Source organism: Metopolophium dirhodum, chromosome 6 (assembly GCF_019925205.1).
Source record: "Metopolophium dirhodum isolate CAU chromosome 6, ASM1992520v1, whole genome shotgun sequence".
NCBI lineage: Eukaryota > Metazoa > Arthropoda > Insecta > Hemiptera > Aphididae > Metopolophium > Metopolophium dirhodum.
In genome coordinates, this window is record NC_083565.1 from 22,383,377 (window position 1) to 22,398,034 (window position 14,658).

At 29.7% G+C, this 14,658-nt stretch overlaps 1 protein-coding gene across 1 annotated transcript in view; it reads left to right on the forward strand.

The window, feature by feature from the left end:
* The window catches only part of LOC132947055 (voltage-dependent calcium channel type A subunit alpha-1), a 279,720-nt gene that overhangs the window by 251,178 nt on the left and 13,884 nt on the right, over positions 1-14,658 (forward strand). The window contains 13 exon segments of the mRNA XM_061017234.1: positions 4,916-4,954; positions 4,956-5,033; positions 5,877-6,034; positions 6,529-6,661; positions 6,663-6,680; positions 6,841-6,909; positions 6,911-6,969; positions 7,577-7,800; positions 7,940-8,044; positions 8,128-8,234; positions 9,761-9,790; positions 11,844-11,962; positions 12,830-12,839. Of these exon segments, the coding sequence (XP_060873217.1) occupies positions 4,916-4,954; positions 4,956-5,033; positions 5,877-6,034; positions 6,529-6,661; positions 6,663-6,680; positions 6,841-6,909; positions 6,911-6,969; positions 7,577-7,800; positions 7,940-8,044; positions 8,128-8,234; positions 9,761-9,790; positions 11,844-11,962; positions 12,830-12,839 (1,149 nt within the window).

Consider the following 14,658-nt stretch of genomic DNA (forward strand, 5'->3'; position numbering starts at 1 on the left):
AGGTAGGTATATAATATTATTTAGTAGTACAAAATACGTTTTATTAGATCCTTTTTTATAATTATTGGCAATACAATGCAATGTTTAAGAGAAAAAGTAGTGAGTATCGATGTTTATACGTATATACCTACTAAATACTATATTATAACATTAGTATAATGTTGTATTACTAATTTGACCGATATATAATAATATATTAATTAAATCTAATGCATTAATAGTATTATAGTAGGTAGTAGGTACCCAAAGTACAATAATTATTCATCATCGTAGTAACATATTATTATTATTATTATTATTATTATACACATAGAAACACACCATGGCTAGCATATTGTTATATTATAGCATATTTAGTCTGACCTTTGAAGAGTAATAATATTATAATGATTAATAATAACTGTAGTTACCACCATTATTGTTTGTAGAGTATTTTGTAATACAATATAGCGTTCGATAATAACATAGGTACTATTATTACGGTATAGAAAATATAATATTATTATATATTTTTTTTTTAAATCGCCTTTGTTTTCGTTGCTAAAACATTAGGTAATAATAACAATTATAATATACTCGTCTAAAATGTATCGTAAAAAATATGTAATACGTACTATAATCATTATTTTGGATAGGATATTATGATTGGGTTTCATAATATTATTGCTTAAAGAATAATAATAATAATAATTGTATTCCAAATATTTATTATTTTTTTTATTTGATACTAATTAAACATATTATTGTTATTAGGTTTTTTTTAATATATATTATATTCTGATCGAGTCCACTGCAAGTAGCTTCTCTAGAGTTTTCTACGACTTATATAATATTATAATATGCAATGCAACTATAATCATATACAATCTCGGCTCTTAGGTTTATGCATAATATTTTATCCTCCGCAATTCATTGCATTTTTTATTTATAGTATGGTGGATGTTTTATATGCTTTTTAAACTGCTCGCTAGCTGTTTCGATGTCGTTATAGTTTACATATTATATTTTTAATAAATTCATTTTTATTACTGGTGCATACAAATGCATAATATTAGTTTACAGTAAATTGCATTAAGTTATAGGGCACACAAGTGTCGACGTATAGTTGAATTACACGCAACAATGATATTTATAGAATAGAAAATAACGACGAATGAGATATTTTTATAATTCAGTATCTATTAAACGATTGCGAAACCTTTGTTAAACATAATTTTTTTATCTAAATAATTATTACTTTTGTGTCTTATACACAACTACAAAAATAATATTCATAGTTTGCGTCTTACAGTATGATGTAATGAAGCGAAATTAAAATACATTTTTTGAGCCCTTCTATTATACCTATATTATGAATATTAAAAAAATTAAAAAATGCTAGAGAGTTAGAGATTAAACTGTAATTAGATACTTTGCCATGGAATATTTCTCGTAGAAATTTGATTAGGTACATACGTAGAGAAAACAAATAAAAAAGAATGTTTAGTGAAAAATTTCGAGGCCTGTATAAAAATATATTTTTGGATTAAAATCTCATTAGCAAAAACCCGAGTATCCGGAACGTGGGGGCGAAGGTATTTTGTTTGGTTTTTTATTCATTTAATTTGTTTCTTTTTCTCTCACACATTCCTATATCGAGTTTATTTATATTATTATATTATAATTATACGTACACTACCTATATATAATAATAATATGCTGTATAGTTTTTTTGTTGGAATATATTGTTTTAGAATAGTTATATATTATATATATATATATATATTTTGACATCACCATTTTCGATAGTTTTCACTGGTATTGAGTATATATTTTGCAATCCAGGCGTAGAGGTCGTAGCAGCGTGCAATGTTCGTGGCCCGAATTTTCCAGGAGCTCTGGTCACCGACGGTGGCTTGTGAGTGGTGCGTGGGTAGCGGGTAAGGGTGGGCGTACCATCAAACCACCACACATTGCATACACTTTCATTATTCGTCTATTTCGTTCACACGAATACACACTACGATTTCCAGCCCTCCCCAAATTAGACACCTTCCGTCCTTCCCCTACCCCAGCGGGGGAGGGGGGGGGGGGGCATAATAATATCGTTGACATCGTATCGTGAGCACATTATATTATACTCATTTTGATTAGTGATATTTTATTAAAATTGGTAACTATAACACCTATGTGTTCAGCCTCGGTATCGAGTGATCTGCTTGGGCTCCGGAAAACAAACGCCCGCGACATTGCTGCAGCCGCGATACCCTCCGCGTCCGCTGCGTATGTGTATATATTATATTATTATATTGTGTTAACAAATTGTTATTTTTATAATATTATATAAATTATCGTACAAAACGACACACGATTCGACCGACGACGGACGGACTCCGGTCCGCCGCGCCTCGAGCTTGCGCAAATCATCGTATGTTAATATGTTATGTGTAATATCGGTGTGTAATATGTTTTATACGCTCTGCTGCTGATGCTATGTATGATATTATACTATAATATTATCAATATAATTACTGTTGAGATATCGCCGCCGCCGCCGCCGCCGCCACTGCTAAATAAAACTCATAATAATAATAATATATTATATCGCCGCCGCCGCCACCGCTGCCGCAAATTTCGATAATGACGCTTAGCACATGATCTATCGTACACAGATATATTATTATTATTGTTATTATTATTATTTTGTGCGAAGCAGACCTGTGAGAAATTCATAATAATATGTTATTATAATATTATATTATGCGCGCGCGAATGGCAATTATTATTGGGTATATTGTCGTTGTTCTTGTTCTTATTCTCTTATTCGCGTATTCATCACAGAAAACTATACTAATATTAAACTAATCGCTCTGCCTCCGGGAAATCGATTGTTCACGCGTGTTATTTTCGATTTTCCGTTTATTATTATTATTATTTATTTTTCCGTGGTGCGGCGAACTCAAATCGATCTTTTGCAAGGGCGTACCTCGCTGCCGCCCACTCTGCTCTGCCGGTGCCGGGCAACGGCTGTATATTTGCACATTAATACATTATACTTACTCGATTTCGTCGCCGTTTTATCTCCTCACCGTAAAATATTGAACACACATCGCCGCCAACGTTCGTGTATATCGTTTTACACCGATGCTGCTCCAGTGACCTTTGTTTAGAAACTGTACCGTCGTCACACGACATTACAATAATATAATAAAATCGTGTTACCTGTAAGATTTGAGCCGTTTCAGCGATCGCTGTTTTATATTGCAGTGGCGTAATTGATTGATTGGCGGGTTGGTGGGTGAAGGAAACTTTGTTTTCTTTGCGTATCGATAATAGTGTATCGGTATTACAATAATGAAATCGATAGACTTGCGTTCAGCGTTAATTCAAATAAAAATTGAATATATTATTTTGATGTTAAAAAACAATTTTTAAGAAAAAGATTATTTTCATAATGTTGGGCGTTGACCGCGAGGACAAGGGCGGTTCCAGAATCTGTATTCGGAGGGGGCACTTAAATTAAAAACATTTTTATGGTACTGGTTTTTTAATAATTAATGAAAAATTATATAATATTTTTTTGTGAACGTGGGGGCCCCGGCACTTGCCATAGTGCTGCCCGCCTGGACTTATGTGGGGTGCGCAGTAATACACTCCGTACCGATATTCAAGAGTTGTGTTGAAAAATCAACATCTATCTTATTATAACTGTGTTCTAGGTTCAAATACGTCACTGCAACAAAACTACATGTAACAGGTTTGCGTGATATGAGTTACACTATTTTTTGTGTTCGAGCCATTTACGCACAATTACCACGCCTTTAATAAAATATAATAATAATTGATCACACAAACATTATTATTAAATATCAAATTATTCACACTCCATAATATTACGATACAAAAATATATTATGTTATAATATTATATGCAGGATATACGGAATGATCAATTGACTGGCGAAACTAATTTTCTAAGTAAAAAAAATATTATGATTTTAAGTATGTACCTATATTTGTGTATTTATACCCGACACTATATTTTTACAAAAAAATATAATTTTCTATCTATGTGGTTTTCAGTTTCTTCTTTAGAAGCAGAATGAATGCTTTTCTAAAAAATTCTATGTACCTTTCAATATTATATATAATTATTGATGATGAATATAATATAATAATATAATGCACTAAAAATTATTATTTTATATTCACGATTCAAATTGCCCGTAACATATATAAATATATACTATAGACTATTAAACACCTATTTTTTTTTATTAATATTCTTCTTCTGACTATGAAATTATTAATATAATAAAGGTGAATATTATAAACAATTTAAAAACCTAAAGCAACTTAAGATCAACCACTATGAAAAAAAAAAGTGGGTAGATAGCAAAAGAAAATATATAAAATATTATTTATTCGTAAAGATATGGGTAATAGTGTAATAAATACTTATCAATTCATATAAACATTTCAAAAATACGAAAATTGACTTGGAAGATAAATTATGACGTGTTGCCGTGTAAATAGATCATCCTAGCTGTATAATGTATATAATAATAATAATAATAGTGGGTCATACATATATAATTATTATGTGCGATACAATATTACAATGCCGCCGCCACCGCTGAGCTTCACGTTCAAATACACTCTAGTTCGTGTGATGATGCGCATAATATATATATATATATACGCGTTTAATTATATTATTATATCATGTTGAGCTTAAATGCGCCATCTTTTGAAATATAACATAATACTATATAGGTGAAGTTATCTATATTGTAATATTATAAATGTTGTATATTATTTTACTGGCGCGCGAGGACATCAAGCGATATGTAATAACAATATTATACCGTCACCGGGCGGGGGCCTTTTCGCACAGTTTTGCGCCATGTGTGGTAAACAAAATCCCGTTGTTGCAGGAAAACTTCATAAACGTCGGATTCCTCCGGCTCTTCCGCCGCCGCAAGACTGATAAAACTGCTCCGGCAAGGGTACACGATACGGATATTGCTCTGGACGTTCGTCCAGTCGTTCAAAGTACGTATAATATATTATTATATAATGCCTGCAATTGCGCGATTCACGTCATTTAATAGGCGTACTTGTTTTTGACCAAATCAAATTTTTTGCTTGAATTCAAAAAAGAGGGTTTTGATTTTTATCCATAGAATATTCATAATAAACGAAAAACATATCTTGGTTACCACAGTATTTTTTAAATTTGTCTATTGAAATGTTACTAACAATTTTAGTTGATAAACGTATATTTAGGTACGAAGTGTAGAACATATTATTATGAATGCTAATTTAAATATATAAATTAATGTAAATATAAAAAAATAAGAATAAAACATTATGAACTGTCGACCATATTACTAATAAATACAAAGTAATTAAAGTAATTTAATAAGTTTATAAACATCACACAAATGTGTTATAAATGTTATAATAATATATAATATAATATTTATAATACTTACGCATAATATTATTTATCGAAATTATGACATGGATTTAATAAACTCATACCGTGTGATATGATCTAATTTCTATTATATATTTATATATACCATTTGAAATATTATGATAAAAGGTTATATTCCTATATTTAAGTCAAATGCATTTCGTTGTTTCACATGACTTGTTTCAAACGCCCTCTCGGACAATGGAAATCAAAATGTTTTTTTCGTTTATGATAAAACCAAATCCATCTTTTTTGAGTTTCAGCAAAAAGGGTCATTTGAACGAAGTCCAAAAATTCGATTTTGGACGGAAACGATTTTGGGCCACCCATTTTTGCTCACTTTCAGTATATTGTTGTTCCATTCCTCACCATACCCGTGACAAACCGAATACCTTTAACCGTTTGTTTAACCGCAGGCCCTGCCCTACGTGTGCCTGCTGATCGGCATGTTGTTCTTCATATACGCCATCATCGGGATGCAGATTTTCGGCAACATTGAGCTGAACCCCACCACAGAAATCAACAGGCACAACAATTTCCAAACGTTTGTCCAGGGTCTAATGCTATTGTTTCGGTAATAATTATAATTAATATAATATAATTATATTATATATTGATTATATTACTATAGTATAATATTGTAATAGATACTATCATATATTATCCATCGCGACATCTTCTATATTGTAATATTTTCCGAATGACGGAATTACAATTAAATATTATAATGATTATATTTTTAAAGCAATATTAATTAATATTAATTCGTGCACTATGCACGGTAACTAATAATAAACTTTGAATTACGCTCAAAGATAATTTAAATTTTGAATTGATCTTAAAAAAAAATTTACTTTAATAATTTGATTCTTCGTCATCGACACAATAATATGTCCCTTCCAGCAGCAGCCCCCTCCCCCCCCCCCCCATACATAGGCACTAATCATGAGACAAATATAAAAAAAAACATATTGTACGGTTAAGTTATAGCAACAAAAAAATTTAAGAAGACCACTGCAGGTGCTGTTATTGCGTGTATCCGTGTTATAACGCGTTTCCGTGTTACAGATGCGCCACGGGCGAAGCGTGGCCGTCGATCATGTTGTCGTGTAATCATGGGAAAATGTGCGAGCCGGGTGCCAAAAGTTGGACTATGATTGCGGTTCGAACATGGCCCTACATGTATTTTGTGTCGTTCATATTTTTTCTGCTCGTTTCTGGTAAGCAAGTCTAACCGATACACACGACGTATCGAACTATCGACGCGTTCGTCATCGATTTTTATAATAACCATTAATCATAATATAAGATTACGAGCCGTTAAACTTAAAACGACTATACCATAGTATATTATCATTAATTTCCCTGTGTACACTGCAGATGTTGAACTTGTTCGTGGCAGTCATCATGGACAACTTCGATTACCTGACCAGGGACTCGTCGATTCTGGGGTGCTCATCACCTAGACGAATTCGTTCGGATATGGGCGGAATACGACCCAAACGCCACGTGAGTAATAACTAATAACATATAAAATATATATAGTACCAAATCTCGCAACAAGTGGGTATGAACATTAAATAATTTTGCATATTTGATGGATTTTATTCTAAATTTAAAGTACAAATGATATACAAATTGTAACTTTCCCATACTAAATACGAAATTGCATATTATTTGATATCTACTATTTGACGCTATTATAGTGCATAATATACTAATACCTACCTACATAAAACTGTTTTTTTTCTACATATTTTGAAGAAACACTAATGGTGTTTTTATAACATTAAAATATAATATTTTAATATAAAAAGAGTAGTTTTCAAAGTGCTTGCCGTTTTACGTTCAAATAATTTCAAAATTTGATGTCAACTGCAGATAATCCTGCAATAGATCGGTTTTGACATATTGGACCACTGCAACCCGCGTTTTACCCGCATATTCCAACAATTCTTTAATTTTGAATGCACTGCAAAAGGTTGACATAGAGAACGTGCATGGTTTGGATATTGTAGAACATTCAATCCTTTGAACCCTAATAATAATAATATAATGATATCGAAACGAGATATAAACTGTTAGTAACGATTATGTGTAATTATGCGCACCACAGGGGGAAGATACACTACACCGAAATGTACGATATGCTCAAAAACATCGATCCGCCATTGGGCTTCGGTGATCCGCCATTGGGCTTCGGTAACAAGTGTCCCAACCGTTTGGCGTACAAGAAACTCATTCGGATGAACATGCCGGTCGATCAGGACGGCAAGGTACAGTTCACCACGACGCTGTTCGCGCTCATCCGGGAAAACCTGAGCATAAAGATGCGATGTGGTGAGTGAGCGTAATGTATTGATAGTGTGTGGTTGTTTATGTTGTTACTGTTGTTGTTGTGAATCTGTGTGGTTTGTCAAATCATATGTTACGACGCCACCTGTGAGTGAATAATATTGATATGTATTTCTGTCCACAGCCGAAGAGATGGACCAGGCGGACGAAGAATTAAGAGAGACCATCAGACACATATGGCCGTTACAGGCCAGAAAGATTTTGGACCTGCTCATTCCAAAAAGCGATTGTGGGTTTTATTTCGTTTTTTTTCTGTAGTTGACGCGGGACGAGTATTATAAAAAAAATAAATATTTTTCACCTGATGTATAGGTCTGAACACCGGAAAACTGACGGTAGGCAAGATATACGCGGGTCTGTTGATTTTAGAGAGCTGGAAGTCCACGAGATTCGGTCAGGTCGAATCGTCGAATCCACAGGTAATACAATTCATATTGAACGTTTTTAGCGAATATTATACCTACAGTTAAAAAAATTTACATTTTTTAATTAATCAAAGTTAAATCAATAGTATTACCTATACATCTGAAAAAGGATTAAAACATATATTATGTATTATTATTAAAAAATCAAAAAAAATACAAGGATATTGTAGGATGAACAAATATATAATAATAGGTTCATAATATTATATATATATCATCGCAACCCGTGAGAAAATCATACGATAAAAATGTTAGCAAATGTTACGAAAAAAACCCTAAAAATCAAAAAAAAAATATATATATACATCATTTTATATACGTTGAAGTCGGTTGTGTTTTTTGTTTATTGTTTGAGTGCTGTTACCCCTGATTTTTTTTTGTTTACGAATTGTCATATTATATTATATATATTATTTGTGTTGTGAACTGTTATTATATCGATGCGTGTTTATTTTCCTTGGACCCATTACAATGTTTTCCATTGATGTGTTTTGGTGAAACAATTTTTGTTATTGGTTGGTGTACAGCGCATGCACAATTATTTAATTTCGGATTGTTTATGTTCTGTTCTGTTGGTTTTTTTTGTTTTTTTTTTTGTTTATTTGTTACTATTTTAATGATGGTTCAAAAATCAATGTTGTGTGTGAGTGAATGATTTTCGCTATTTTCCGCATAATAAATAACTGTAATTTACATGGTACGAGAAAATTTGAAGATTATTATACGAACAAACTATAATTAATATTCCTTTACAAAATAACAGTAATAATTATTGTAAAAAACAAGAAAACCACCACAAAAGTGTTTTCGTACTTTAGGTGTATAACGAGGATACTAATTTTTTTTTGTAAGAATTTACAACATTGAGCTTTGTGAACACACGAAAATACACGTTTTGCTTTTACACGTTCACACATGTTTGACAATATGTTTTTGTTTAAATTATTGTTTTGTTTTTTGTTTTGTGTTGTAAGATCCCTAAACTTTTCTCAAAAAAAAAATCCTTGGAATATATACGTATATATATATATATAATAAACAAAACTGATTGATTTTTATTATAATAATATGAGCGTAATAGTACGAGTTTAGTTGAAATATTAAAACACAAATAAAAGTGTTGTAGGTTTATCGTTTTCATTATTTTTTATTATTTTTGATTAATTTTTTTTATAGCTTTAAACATATAATATATTACAATATATTTGATATATAATACAGTTTTTTTAGTAGATAGGTGATTATAGTCAGTGAAGTAGGTATATATATAATGTCATTGATTAGTGTAGTATGTGCACAAAATAATAATTTGTCAATGTGTGGAGAATATTGAAGGTTAGGTGAAAATTGTTTTTAGGCATAAAACCGTGGAACACTGTTGATGTTTTTAGGCTTAGAATATTCGTAGAACACATAATATTTTTTTAGAGCATGGAAAAAGGGTGAACGAAATTACCTAGTAAATGGAAATTGAGAACAGTCGACATAGAGACAGTTTATATTTATGTGTTTGCTTTCAGGACATTGCAGAACATAGTTCCCCAGAGCCGGTAGTATTTATTTGAGTTTATTCAATTATTTTTATATATAAATGTATTATTATTATTATTTTTAATCATTAGTTCCATATTTTTTTTTTATTTCATATTATTGTTTTATTCATTTGTTTATGTTTATGTTTTTGTATTTATATTTATTCAATTATAACCTATTCATTTTAAATTTCATTGTTCATTGTACAGCTGTTTATTCGTGTCGTTCAATTCTCATTTTTATTCTTCGCGGTAATACGTAGCCACCAAGGTGAAACGTTGCTAAACTTTACAACGGCGTCACAAAGCGATACATTTCGCTATAACGGAATCAAATTGAAAGTCTTAACAATATTTATAAACGTTTGAGTTTGCAATAAACTATTTAAAACATTTAAATCATTGTTATTACCCACATAGACAGAGCTATACAAAAAACACTATGTTCAATATATATTTCCGTAATATCACTATTATAATCCCAAATACCTACCTAGATCAAAATAAATTTTATCTCGCAACGTTTCGTCTTGTGTTTTGATATCATTAACATAATATTATACTATCATAATAATATTACAGTTGTCGAATTGTCGATGTTTTCCATTCATTATTCTATTTCAATCACGATTTATAGTTAATTTTAATTTGTTATTTTTCAATAATTTTTTATTTTATTTTTTGTTTATTTAATTATTTTTTGGTTTTATTATTATTTTTATATTGTTTATTACATTTTGATTTCGACTTATTATTCGTTCAACTCCTTGTCCTTTTAAAAGCACATTATAACAATACCCCTGAGTTACCTGAAATATATTTATTATTATAACACCCTTATTTATTAATATATACATATATATATGTGATATGTATTTACGATATACAATATATACATTTATATATTTATATATTTTACCTAACTATATTAATTATTCTAGACTATAGGTAACGTACGTGTACACATATACACATATTTTTGTTCGTCTATTAGACCACAGTTCAGCTGGCTATAGTAGATTCTTTTACATAGCGCTAAACATTTATATATTTTTATACTATTTGTATCTAATTTTTCATTATTTTATTTTTTTGTACTTCTATTTTAATAGATTCATTTTTAACTAACTATATAATTACAGTCATGTATAAGCACGGGTCTCACAGATCAGTATATATATTATATACCTTAGAGCGGATTACATAGACGTATTTTTATTCATTTATTTATATTATATATATATTTATTTCATATCCACTCAATAATATTATATTATTATTATTATTATTATTATTATTATTATTATTATATGTCTATTAGCATAGCATACTTCATCATAATATTTCTTCATAATATCGCATATATTTTGTATATGTTTTTTATTAATAATATATACTTATAAACACTTACGAAATACTACATTAGTTTATCGGCGTAGCCTTAGACTTTTATTGCATTGTGTTTTTGCGTACCCGCATTCTTAGAAAGTAATTCCACAGTATTTTTTAGATGCACGGACTTATGTTATGTATGAAATAATAATAACATTATTACTATTAAACTATATTATATTACGTATTATAGATACATATTGTGAATGTGTAGTTAGAATATAATATATATTTTAGAATGCAATGGTTTGTTATTTATATTTATTTTTCCTTTTATTTAAATGACAACAATATAAAACTAAGAAAATTAATATCATATATACTATATAAAAAAAAGAAAGAAAGAAAGAATACAATAAATCGTGAGATTTGAAAATAAAAAGTAAAATAAATTATTATTTCTGTTTTTAAGCTTATACATAACACCCGCTTGATGACAAAGCTTCGTACAACATCTTCGTATAAAAAAATATACATAAAAAGCTTCTTTTTTTTTTAGGGAGATGTGGTGGTGGTTAGGCTATATAAAACTATAGTTGCACACTGTTGCACTTCTAACAAGCTACTATATGTAATTTTTTGCTAATTTTTTTATTGTTTTTTTCCATTTCTAGTTAATTATTTTATCTTTATACTATCTTTTTTCTATAAAACATTATTGTGTAAAAATTTCAAACAGCACTCATCATTCTTCACGTGCCTGATGGAGGCCGCCGGTGCGACAAATTGGAACGCGGAACGTGGACAGGACGAGGACGAAAATAGCTGTTTGCTGACCAGGAACAACTCCAGGAGCCGGTAATAAATATAGAAAGAAATATCGCGTTCGTAAACAATACCTATGATATTGAAAAATCATGACCCACATTCCAATTTCCGGTTATCGCCATAATAATTATTAATATGCGATCAAACGTTATTTAAATGTTTCTAAAACAGAGTCGGGAGTAAATATTATGATATTATGATTTTCATTTATTCGAATTGTCGTTATCTGTAATAACAATAACAATTGATGAATAATAATTATGATACAAGTACGTAAAATGTTTTTAATTTTCTGTTAACATATACAATAAAAACAAACGGCTATTTATTGTCGATTCAACACGTCTTTACGATTACAATATTATTTGGTATTGACAGGGGCGGACTAGGTTTGTAAAAGCCTATTGACCTCCACTATAAAAAAAACTTAAGGAAAATTCAGAGGAGCTCTTCGTATTTTTACAATTTTACTTTAAAAATAACATAATTCCAATCATTGATTAAATATATTTAATCAATGTTCCAAATGTAAATTAACTAATAATATATTATCAAGGAGTATCTTTTTATAGTATTCTATAAAATTAGAAATTATTATCAAATTCAGAAATTACAGTTGAAGATTATTAAGTTTTAAGACGTGCTATCCCTTAATTATGGCCCCTTTGCGTTTTTTAATGAAGAGCCCCGTGCCCTCATAGTTCAAGGGCATACTGTCCTATTGTAGACCAGTGGGCCAGTCCACCCGGGTATTGATGTGGCAAATGGAATGTTTAATAGTGTCGCGTGTGTTGTCGTTTGTAGTAGTACCTATGTCATCATTTGCTCGCCGACTCCGGTGACGTTTTAAACTTAGCTGTCTTATATACCTTTGACGGATGGTTTTATTTGTTTCAGGTCTAAAAAGGTGATGACCGTATGACCAAGTAATATTTACTCATGAATACGTCAACCCGACCCCTAGAGAGTTCACCCTGTCCCGTTTTATATATTTTAAGTCTAGAACGCACAACGACGAGACTTGTAAGACGATTATTAATGACTGTAGGCGATTATTATTGATACTAACATATACGATATTTTATAGCATACCTACATTTAGTATTTAATTACTATATATGCGTAAAAGTACCTTACTTTTATATAAAATCTAAAAATCTGAAAATAATGAAAATATTATTTCTATGGTCCAACAACGTATGTACATAATTTAATAATATGATATACCTACGCACTATACTTACAACATGATTAATAATATAATATTATATATATATAGTTAACTAATGATATTGATTCCACAAGTGCCATAATGTTTAATTGTGTCAAGTGACTACAATCTGTGTGTAAAACGGTTCTGTGTTTGTGTATTTTCAGCGGTATATAACGCAATCCAAACGTTTGAGGAGGAGACGTGGCGATATTTTAGAAAAGGTATATTTTGATGGTTTGAGATTTTATTAACTCCCCCTGAGAAATAGATACGTTGTGTTTTTTTACTCCTTGGTTGATTTATATTATAATATATATACAATAATATAAAATAAAATTGTATATGTTATTATATTTTTGTATTTCGTTTATATACGTAGAACTCTTGAATATCGACTTTTTTTTCGGAAACTATGAATTTCGATAATACATATAATTGTATATTTAGACCTTTTTGTGTGGTTGCATAGACTCTAGTCACTTGATGGAACTCTCTTAAGTATATATTCGTATACATATATATATATATATATATCATATCTAATATGTGTGTGTATATATATATATTATACGCTCACTTCGCGACCCTTCGTTGAAACGAAAACGACATGTTAAATATCTATAGAGAGTTTAGATGATTAGAACGATTTATTTACTATTATCATTATTATTATTATTATTACAATTATTATTATTATCATTATTATTTGTTGACTTGGTAAGGATATCACTATTATTATGTAGCATACATATTATATATTTTTAATTTAGGTAGGTATGCCATTAAGGTAATATTATATTATTATTATTATTATTATTATTATTATTATTAGGTATTGTTATATTGTTATATTCTATATCGTAGGTATATACTAAATATTATTGTTTAGTGTTGGATGGACACTATTTGTCCGTTGTTATATAATATTATTCCAGGATAGATGTATAAGATTGATTAATATGTTTAATAATTATTATGTTATATTTAGGTATATGTATTTCTAACTATTATTATATTTATAATATTTATAGACTTTAATTTTGCACGATGCATGTGGCGCAAAATTTGCATGCACTTTTCAACATCTTATCCACTTTTTTTCATTATTAACATTATACATATTATATATATATATATATATAGAACTGTGGTCGGTTGGTGAAATAATTTTAAATAACTCCCGCCGTTTTTGTTATGTTTTTATTTGTCAATCCCCTCACGAAATTTAAATATACAAACAACAATATGTACGATTTAACCGCACTACCCTATAATACTTATCGTTAAATTTTTTTGTTTTCATATACTGTTTTTATTTTTGTGTTTTACCGTAGTTTTCTTTTCGTTTAAAAAAAAAATCCCGATAACACTATACCCTACCGCCGGGATAGCTGTTATTATAAGTATTATAACTTTTTGCTTTTTTGAATGCAGGACTCGTCCCTTATAATAATATAATATTACCCGTTCAGTAAATACTACCGGCAAAGTACTGCCGTGTGTGTAAATTTAT